We start from the raw sequence: 10,461 nt of genomic DNA on the forward strand, positions 1-10,461 counted from the left end.
GCCGGAGAGAAATCTGCAGCATGCTGCGGTATATTCTCCGGCCAAAAAACGTAACAGGGACTGAATTGATGCATCCTGAACGGATTGCTCTACATTCAGAATGCATTAGGATAAAACTGATCAGTTTTTTTTCCGGTATTGAGCCCCTAGGATGGAACTCAACACGGGAAAACAAAAACGCTAGTGTGAAAGTGCCCTAAGGGGTAAAAAACCTGAACATTTTTGGAATTAATTATTCGGTTTTAGACCAAATGTTTCAATCACAGGGATTAGAGTTCAGAAGATGTGAATAGTGGAAGGATGATGGATGTCAGACGGTATGCGTGGGGTCATCTACTGATCAGGCTGTGGGGAACCGGAATGATGAGCCTTGTAGTCAAGAGGCAGAAGAATGCTTCAAGAGTCCACCTTACAACCCCCAGTCATACTGATGGCCCGGGGGTCTCCCTCCTCAACATCAGCTGCACTTGCTTGGCCGGTTTGAATGGTTGGAAATGTATATTTTTTTCTCCAAGATAGGGTTGTCAGAATCTCGGGAGCCAAGAAGCTTTGTTACTGGGCCACGGGCCTTGGCTGTAGGGGCTGCAGAAGTGGCAGTTGCATCTGGTGCCTAAGGGGGTCCACAGCCCCCTCTGCCACTTCAGAAGACGGCAGTATTATAAATGACAACATGGCAGATATCAGTCTTACACTGGGGTCCAGGAACCTCTGTTAGCACCTAACTTTTTGCATCTGTTTTGTTACATTTTTAGGATCCAACGACAAAAAAAAAAAATTTTTTTGTACCAGAGAATGTAAAACAAAGAAGTAGAACGTCCCCATCACATTCTGCCCTAATAGTGTAGGATCTCAAAAATCCAATATGTTGGGGTTCGGTCTATGGTGTTGTTTCTAGACCTTTTAGCTATACCGTACGATGGGATCAGGAGTGCACTGACCATGGGGCGAGGTAATCACCTCACTTTAAAGGGGACCTCTCACCTCTACTGTAGCTACTTGCATCCACTCAGGGGAGGTGAGAGGTCCTCTTTGAAGGGGGATTCCAGTAGGTACAAGTTATCCACTATCGATTGGTAGGGGTTCTACCGCTGGGACCCCCACCGAGCACGAGAATCCCTGCAGGCTCCCTGCTGCTCGGAGCACCGGTTGCACATGTGTGAAGCTGCTCCATTCATTCCTATGGGAGTGCAGCGCTCCACTCTCTGGAATTCCCATACAAATGAATGGTGCAGCTGCCCGCATGTGCAACCGGCTGCCCCGTCATTTCAGGGGAGCAGCAGGAGGTACAGGGCCCCGTTCACGTGATCGGTGGGGGTCACATCGGCAGGACCCCCACCGATCTGATAGTTATCCCCTTTAAGTCAATCAGTCAGTAATGACGGGTCTTGCTGTATTCGGAATTCTTTTCACGGTGCACTAAGGTTCTATTATACAGGCGATGGCTGGTATCCGCGTACGCGCCACCTGACTGGTCCTACTGTTGTATTCACCTATGATGTAAAACAAAATGGTGTTCCTTCCTTTAAGTGGAGATGATTCCTCACCTTCTGTGTATTATCTCCTCTGTTCCAGCACTGGGATGTCTTCAGGACCATCACAGAGGTCTTCATTCTGGTTCCAGCTTTGGTGGGCCTCAAGGGCAATTTGGAGATGACGCTGGCCTCTCGGCTCTCCACAGCTGTGAGTTTTTGCTTCCAGGGCGGCGGACTTCCATTTTAGCGTCTTGCGTCCTCGCTCACTTTATCCTGTCCACAGGCAAACACAGGACAGCTGGACGACCCCAGCGAGAGATGGAAGATGGCGATCAGTAACTTGGCTTTAATCCAGGTCGTCATCCCAAACTAAAACAATTATATTTTAATATAAAAGCACTAAAATAATGTATATTTGCTGAGATAATGGACATTGGAGTCAGTGGTAGCGCCCCCAGTTTTTTTTTTTATGTGCATTGCTGAGAAAAATGATGTTTTATTATATGCAAATTAGCCTCTAGGAGCACGGGGCGTCGCCGTTACACCAAGAGGTTCTGCTCTCTCTGCAGCTGCTGCATCCTCTGCACTTGATTGACAGGACCAGGCAATATAAACACCATCACACCTGGTCCTGTCAATCAAAGTGCAGGGGGTGGGGCAGAGAGAGCTGAGCCTCTAGGTGTAATGGAAACGCCCCCGTTGCTCCTAGAGGCTCATTTGCATGTATTAAAACATCACTTTTCTCAGTAATGCGGACACATAGGACCGTTTTATTTCTATGGGGCTGTGCACATGAGTGGTGATTTTCATGCATCACTTGTGCGTTGCGTGAAAATCGCAGCATGCTCTACCCCATAGAAGTGAATGGGGCTGCGTGAAAATCGCAAGCATCCGCAAGCAAGTGTGGATGCGGTGCGATTTTAACGCACTGTTGCTAGGAGACGATCGAGATGGGGATCCGATCATTATTATTTTCCCTTATAACATGGTTATAAGGGAAAATAATAGCATTCTGAATACAGAATGCATAGTACAATAGCGCTGGAGGGGTTAAACAAAATAAAAAATAATTTAACTCGCCTTAATCCACTTGGTCGCGCAGCCGGCTCTCTTCTGTCTTCTTATTTGCTGTGTGCAGGTAAAGGACCTTTGATGACATCACTGCGCTCATCACATGGCCCACACATGATCTTTTACCATGGTGATGGATCATGTGATGAGCACAGTGATGTCATCAAAGGTCCTTTACCCAGGTCCTGAAGAAAGAACAAAGAAGAGAAGCCGGGCTGCTCTGAACAAGTGGATAAGGGTGAGTTAAATTATTTTTATTTTTTTTAACCCCTCCAGCGCTATTGTACTAAGCTTCTGTATTCAGAATGCTATTATTTTCCCTTAGAACCATGTTATAAGGGAAAATAATACAATCTACCAAGCACCTAACCCAAACCTGAACTTCTGTGAAGAAGTTCGGGTTTGGGTACCAAACATGCCGATCTTTTTTACGCGAGTGCAAAACGCATTAAAAATGTTTTGCACTCGCGCGGAAAAATCGTGCGTTTTCCCGCGACGCACCCGCTCTTATCTGGCCCGAAACCATGACGCCCGTGTGAAAGAGGCCCATCTATTTTAGAAATGACATTCCTATGGCGGTGCTGAATTGACCCGTTGTGGCGGAGACAACTAAAAGGGACACTTTACCAAAGCGTCTATAGTCTGGTATCACCATCTGTTGTGCAGGCCATTCACCGCCATATGGCACCATCTAACGGAACATCCCTGGACTTGAGGCCTTATACTGTTCTGCGGTTGCAGGTTCAGGCCACCGTCGTCGGTCTTTTGGCCGCTGTTGCTGCTATCCTCTTGGGCGCGTTATCTAAAGGTTACGTGGAATTGGACCAGGCCGCCGTCCTCTGTGCCAGCAGCGTGACCACAGCATTCATTGCTGCCCTGTCCTTGGGTAAGACCCGTAATCGCTTGTCTAAATCCCTCTCGTCCCGATGGTCTTTTTGATTTTGCTTCGATCCTTCTGTCCATCAGGTCTGGTGATGGTTGGGGTCATCATTGCCTCTAGGAAGATGGGAATCAACCCTGACAATGTTTGCTACCCCCATCGCGGCCAGCCTGGGGGACCTCATCACCCTGTCGTTGCTTGCGGGAATCAGCAGCTTCTTGTTTGACTACAGAGGTACGAGACTGCGACATCTGACAGGTGGAGGCGGGCGCGCGACAGTCTAACCGCGAGGTTTCTTTTGCCCCCACTAGATGTCCAGTACCTCTCTCCATTGATCTGCTCTGTCTTCATCATCCTGATCCCGCTGTGGGTGGCCGTAGCCAAACAGAGCCCGTCCATTGCTGAAGTTTTGAAGTCGGGTTGGCAGCCGGTGATTGTGGCCATGTCGATTAGCAGGTAACGGAAACTGGTGGAGGGGTCTAAATTGTCCTCCATGCAAGACTACATTGGAAATGGGTGAGGTCCCTTGGTTGGATTAACTAATTGAATTAAATTTTGCATTTCACATTTTCTTCTGATCTTTTCTAGTTTTGGTGGACTCATCTTAGACAAGACAGTAACGGACCCCAAATTCGAGGGCATGGCGGTTTTCACCCCCGTCATAAACGGTACGGTTAAGCGCTGTTTTTGCCTTTTGAAGGCGCTTGCTGTATTTTACCTCATTATTTAGCTTTTTTTTTTCTGCTTTTGGTCACAGGAGTAGCCGGGAATCTGGTGGCCATTCAGGCAAGTCGGATCTCCACGTTCCTCCATTTCTGGAGCATGCCCGGCGTCTTACCGTACAAGATGAGGCAGCACTGGCCCAACCCTTGCACGACGTTCTTCTCCTCAGGTAGGATCCCAGGGCCTATTATATGGCTGTCACTGCCCTTCCCCCACTCCTCATGGTGGCGCCCACATGATGAGATGATGAGCCTCCCAACGCGAAGAAATAGGCGCTCCACCCCGAAGCATGTTGGGAGGGACACTCCGCATATTATTTGCCCTACGACCTTCGCCAGGTTGTCATTTTCCTCCCGTCTTTGCTTTTTTCAGGTGTTAATTCGAAATCAGCCCGAGTATTACTGCTGCTGGTGGTGCCCGGGCACCTGGTCTTCATGTACACCATCCACCTGCTGCAGGGCGGTCACACCTCCATCACTCTGCTGTTTGTCACCTTCTACCTGGTCGCAGCCTTCCTACAGGTAAGGGAGGAGTCAAACTAGAGGCGGGCTTCCCGTCATTGGAAATTTGCATATTCAAATTCTCAGATCTGCTCTTAAAGGGAACATATCACTTATATTTATTTACTAGTTTAAACCAGATACTGATAGATATTCTTTTTATTTTTATTTTCTGATTGTAGATTTTTTTTTTTTTCAGTTCTATTTTTTGTATATGATTATGGGGGCGGCCATCTTTCCTGAGCAGCTGTTAACAACATTGAGCGATATGCTTTACAGCAGCCATCATGGACCTTAGACACAACAGACTGGCAAGGACTCATTGACTTACATGGGAGAGCTTTGTGAGCATGCTCTGTGACCTATGCAGGGGTCACTGTGCAGGGAGGGGGAGGAGATGAGCTGTGACCATCATTTATTGTGAATGGTGGATCCTGTCTCATATAACATATATATATATATATATATATATATATGTGTGTTACTTGTCATTTTTAATCCTGGCCATGGTGATACTGAGATGACTGCTGAGGAGTGATCTCTACAGAACAGGAAGCGTCAGCCTGTTATGAGCCTGTTAGGAGGGAGAAAGTAATTAACGAAAATTCACTACATTTGTCAAAATTATACGACTAACCGATAGACTTTGTGGTTCAGTTCCTGACTATTTGCAAGATCTCCGCTTGCTGTCACTCATTGGAACCATTAACTGTTTACATCCTGAGGCAGAAAACCTGTCTCTATCATGTCCAACACAGGTGCAAAAAGAAAGCAACGATACATTGTAACAAGCCCTGCAGCTGTGTGAGCAGTACAGCTTTCATCCTGTGCAAGAATGTTTCCGTTCACTGACAGCACATAAAGGTCTTGTAAATGGAGGATTTAAACCACAAAGTATAACTTTTATGTATTTTTTTTATATTATAGGTTTGCATCTTACTGTACATAGCTGACCTCATTGTGCGCTTCATGTGGAGAAGAGGCCTGGACCCAGACAACTTTTCCATCCCGTACCTCACCGCCCTCGGCGACCTTCTGGGCACCGGATTCCTGGCTGTCTGCTTCCGGCTTGTCTGGCTCCTTACTGGTGCGGAGTCGAACCTGGGAGACTGAATGGACCGATCCGGATTGGTTTATATTTTTTTCCTTTTTTTTGCTACTAAACTTGCACTTGAAAGGAACAATAGAGGATTAGTGTCTTCTACCAGACGGACGACTTATCCACTGACCTTTATCATCAGCGAAAAATCTCAGCCGAAACTGCGGATTTATAGAGAAGTATCCAGATATTTTATTTATATAGGAATCGGATGCTGTTTGCAATAAAACCGTGTGCTCTGATGGAATCTTAATGTTGGGGGGTCGGGAAATCTGCTGCCGTAGGGACATAATCCATACATTTAGGGCTCATGCACACAAACTTATATTTTTTTCCAGTGTCTGTTCTGTTTTTTTGCAAACTGTATTTGGAACAATTCACTTCAATGGGTCCGCAAAAAAGATAGAACATGTCCAATTCTTGTCCATTTTGCAGACAAGGATAGGCATTGTTACAATGGATCTGCAAAAAAAAAAATGGATGCATTACGGATGTCACATGGACATTGTCACGAACCAGTGGGTGTGAACCCACTGTGCCATGTGTCCTACCTCTCAGGGCGTTGTCTAAGTAAACCCCTCGATCTTCACAGTAACCCTGATGGTGGGGATAGACTTTCCCGAGGGGAACACCAGGTCGCTACCTCTTTAGGAGGATAGGCACACGGGGCAGCTGGTTCAGGCGGACCAGGAGGTACCTGAGAAAGGTTCCAGAGGAACAGGCGTTGTCAGCAGGCTGAGTCGTAACCAGGAGCAACAGCGCAGGACCGAAGGATTAGGCAGAGGCGAAGTCAGACAAGCAATAGGGCAGGTAAAGGTCAGGCAATCCGGATCGGCAACAGGAGTGTCAAGGCAAGCAGGCAGGGATCAAACAGGTAGCGGAGTCCAGAAATACAAGTACGAGTCAGGAACACAAGCGGATAACGGGAACCTTGGCAGGACACAAGGACCTTTACACTAAGGCATCTGGGAAGGGGGCTGAGCCACTTATATATGTGCAGGAGGGCTAGGATTGGTCAGCGAGGTCACATGATCTAACCCATAAAGCACAGGCAGTGATGCGCGCTGGCCCTTAAGGAAGTGCTACAGGAAACAAGCAGCAAGCATGCTGTGGCCAGGGCTGAGAGGAAACTGTGGAGCGGATCCCAGAACAACAGTACCTACACAGACAGAGCCCAGGACTGCAGCGGTTAATGAGAAGCACTGGCAGCAGATCACCGCTGAACATGGCGCCCGGGCGGTAAGGATGGGAACAGTGGCACACAGCACCCACTGTTACAGTACACCCCTCCACCCTTGTGCCCCCTCTTCTTAAGTCCACGATGAGACAGAAACCTTTTTATCAAGTTTGGAGCATGAATGTTCTCTTCTGGTTCCCAAGACCTCTCCTCAGGACCAAAGCTCTTCCAGTCCACAAGATAGTATGTCTTCTTGCCACGCTTCTTGATGTCCAGGATGTCTTTGGCCTCAATATCTCATCAGTATTTTCAGATACCGGAGCTGGAGTAGAAGAAGCCGCCGAGAAGCGATTAAGGACTACTGGTTTCAGTAAGGACACGTGGAAGGCCTTAGGAATACACAGAGAGAGAGGCAGACGTAACTTATATGTCACTTCGTTGATCCTCCTCAATACTTCAAAGGATCCAAGGAACCTAGGAGCAAACTTGAAACTGGGAACCCTTAAGCAGATGTTTTTAGAAGAGAGCCATACCTTATCTCCAGACGAAAACTTAGGCAGTTTTCTTCTCTTGTCTGCATTCGCTTTCGTGCGAGTCACCGCTTTGTTGATGCAGTCCTTGGTGTCACACCAAATCTTCAAAAAACACGAGGGTGTTGTCCATAAACGACAAAGAATGGAGAGGATCCAGTAGACTCACTAGAATGGTTGTTCTAGGAGAACTCAGCCCATGGTAGCAATTGTACCCAGTTGTCGTGTTGGGCTGAAACAAAATGCCGGTGATAGTTCTCTAATATTTGATTGACCCGCTCTACTTGCCCATTGGTCTGGGGATAATAACCGGAAGAGAAGTCCAGCTCAATTTCGAGCAGCTGGCAAAGAGCTCTCCAGAGCTTAGAGGTAAACTGGACTCTGCGATCAGACACAATATGCCAAGGTAGACCATGCAAGCGGAATATGTGTCTCACAAACAGTTTAGGAAGTTCAGCAGCCGAGGGCAGTCCAGCTAAAGGAACGAAGTGCGCCATCTTGGAGAAGATCCATCCTGTACATTTGCAGAAGAGGGCAGATCTGTAACAAAGTCCATGGCAATGTGTTGCCATGGGGCATCAGGAACAGGTAATGTTTGGTCCTGGAGACTTTATTCTGAGCACAGACGGTGCAGGCAGACACATAATCACGCACATCCTTAGACAGTGTTGGCCACCACTAGTGGCGAGACAAAAGTTCTGTGGTTTTGCGGATCCCTGGGTGACCGGCCAGTTTGGAGTTGTGCCCTCAAGCTAGAATATGTTTTCTCTTGGCAGATGGCATGAATGTCTTCCCGGGATGGATGTCTTTTACCAGGACAGGAGTCACTGTAATCAAGCGAGCAGGATCTACAATGTACTGGGGCTCCTCCTGCTAGTCGGAGAAGTAAAATGAGAGCATTCGCCTTGATGTTCTTCTCGGCCAGGCGTAAATGAAGCTTAAAATCCAAACAGGAGAAGAAGAGTGCCAATCTGGCTTGACGAGTGTTCAGACACTGGGCCGTCTGCAGATACGTAAGATTCTTGTGGTCGGTGAAGATTATCACCGGATGCTGGGCCCCCTCTAATAGATAACGCCACTCCTCCGAGGCAAGTTTTATGGGCAGAAGCTCTCTGTCTCCTATACACTAATTCCTCTCAGCAGGGGAGAAGAGCTTGGAGGAGAATCCACATGTAAACATCTTGCTCTTGGAACCTTTCTGTAGTAAAACAGCATCGGCTCCTATGGAGGAGGCGTCAACTTCTAAAAAGAATTGGCCGGAGACATCGGGATGACGCAGAACAGGTGCAGAAGCAAAGAACCTCTTTAATTGGACAAAGGCAGCCTCCACCTCAGGAGTCCAGACTCTGGAATTTACCTGTTTCTTAGTAAGAGCGGAGATCGGAGATGTAAGAGAAGAAAAATTCGGGATGAACTGACGATAGAAATTAGCAAATAAAAGGAAGCGCTGTATATCACGAATACCCTGTGGGTGGGGCCAGGCCATTACTGCATTCAATTTTTCTGGATCCATCTGCAACCCGGCATCTGTGATGATGTATCCGAGGAACGGTACAGTAGATTTTTCAAAGATGCATTTCTCGAGTTTGGCATAAAGTCAAATCTCTCTCAACCGCTGTAAAACCAAACGTACATGCCTACGGTGAGTAGACAAATCTGGAGTCTAGATCAGTATATCGTCCAGGTACACTATCACGGAGACATAGAGCAGGTCCCGGAAGATATTGTTTACCAACTCCTGGAATACCGCGGGAGCATTGCACAGACCGAAGGGCATGACGAGATACTCTTAGTGTCCATCACGAGTGTTGAAAGAAGCCTTCCACTCATCGCCCTTTCGAATGCCGATAAGGTTGTATGAGCCGCGCAAATCGAATTTTGTGAAGACGTTAACTCCCCGGATCCTGTCAAAGAGTTTGGAGATTAGCGGAAGAGGGTATTTATTCTTGACTCTGACTTTATTCAGACCTCGATAGTCAATACAGGGCCGTAAGGATCCATCTTTTTTGTGCACAAAGAAGAACCCGACACCGCTGGTGAAGATTTCCAGATAAACCCCCTCTCAAGATTTTCCTTGATGTTATCAGACATCGCTTGGCTTGGGTCTCGGGAAGTGAGAGTGGGTAGACTCAACCACGAGGAGGAGTGGCACCAGGCACAAGGCCAATACCTCCTTAGAACGTTCCCTGAAACGCATATCTATCCTTGTGGCCAAGGTGATCAGTTCATTCAGAGTAGACTGTCGGTCGCGACCAGCTAATTCATCCTTAATCCGGTCAGAAAGACCCTCCCAGAACACCGCCAATCGAGCCTCATTGTCCCATGCAAGTTCGGCAGCCAGGGTACGAAACTGGATGGCGTACTGCCCCACAGACGAGGAACCCTGTCGTAGACGCAGCAGAGCTGATGCAGAGGAGGACGTGCTACCGGGCTCTTCAAAGACCAGCCAGAAGGTAGCCAGGAAAGACTGCAGATTAGTGGTCTCTGGATCTCCATGTTCCCAAAGGGGTTTGCCCAAGCGAGGACCTTATCAGACAGCAGGGACACAATGAAGGCAACCTTGGAACGCTCAGTGGGAAACTTCTGCCCATGCAACTCAAAGTGGATCAGGCACTGGTTCAGGAATCCACGACAGGTTTTTGGATCTCCACCATAGTGGGAAGGCAGAGGGAGTTGCACACCAGCGGCACACAAATCCGGATTCACTGGTGTGGGAACTGCACGAGTAGCAGTGGCTACTCGTGCAGTTCCCACACCAGCCTTATTTTTTTGTGGATCTGTGTTTTGCAGACAGCAAAATACATACTATCGTGTGCATGAGCCTTTACATTGCATGTGGCTGGACATTCCCCCATTCCATCAGGAACAATGCCAAAATGGGCAGAAACGCACTCCTTTGTAGCAGATTTGCATGCGCTCCACCCCTGAGGTCCGGTTTGTAGGACCAGCTCCATGCTGCCAACCCTGCTCTTAAAGGGGTTGTCCTGAGTGTTTAATACTAATGATATA

General features: G+C 47.8%; 1 protein-coding gene across 1 annotated transcript; it reads left to right on the forward strand.

The window, feature by feature from the left end:
• Positions 1-1,566: 1,566 nt before the first annotated feature.
• On the forward strand, positions 1,567-5,833 carry SLC41A3 (solute carrier family 41 member 3). The gene is given in 10 exon segments (XM_044301638.1): positions 1,567-1,680; positions 1,756-1,827; positions 3,285-3,429; positions 3,510-3,571; positions 3,573-3,657; positions 3,735-3,879; positions 4,012-4,091; positions 4,181-4,315; positions 4,519-4,667; positions 5,574-5,833. Coding segments are annotated over 10 exon segments (1,089 nt in total). The 5' UTR covers positions 1,567-1,650; the 3' UTR covers positions 5,760-5,833.
• Positions 5,834-10,461: the final 4,628 nt, after the last annotated feature.

The sequence above is a fragment of the Bufo gargarizans genome, chromosome 7, assembly GCF_014858855.1.
Source record: "Bufo gargarizans isolate SCDJY-AF-19 chromosome 7, ASM1485885v1, whole genome shotgun sequence".
Classification (NCBI taxonomy): Eukaryota; Metazoa; Chordata; class Amphibia; order Anura; family Bufonidae; genus Bufo; species Bufo gargarizans.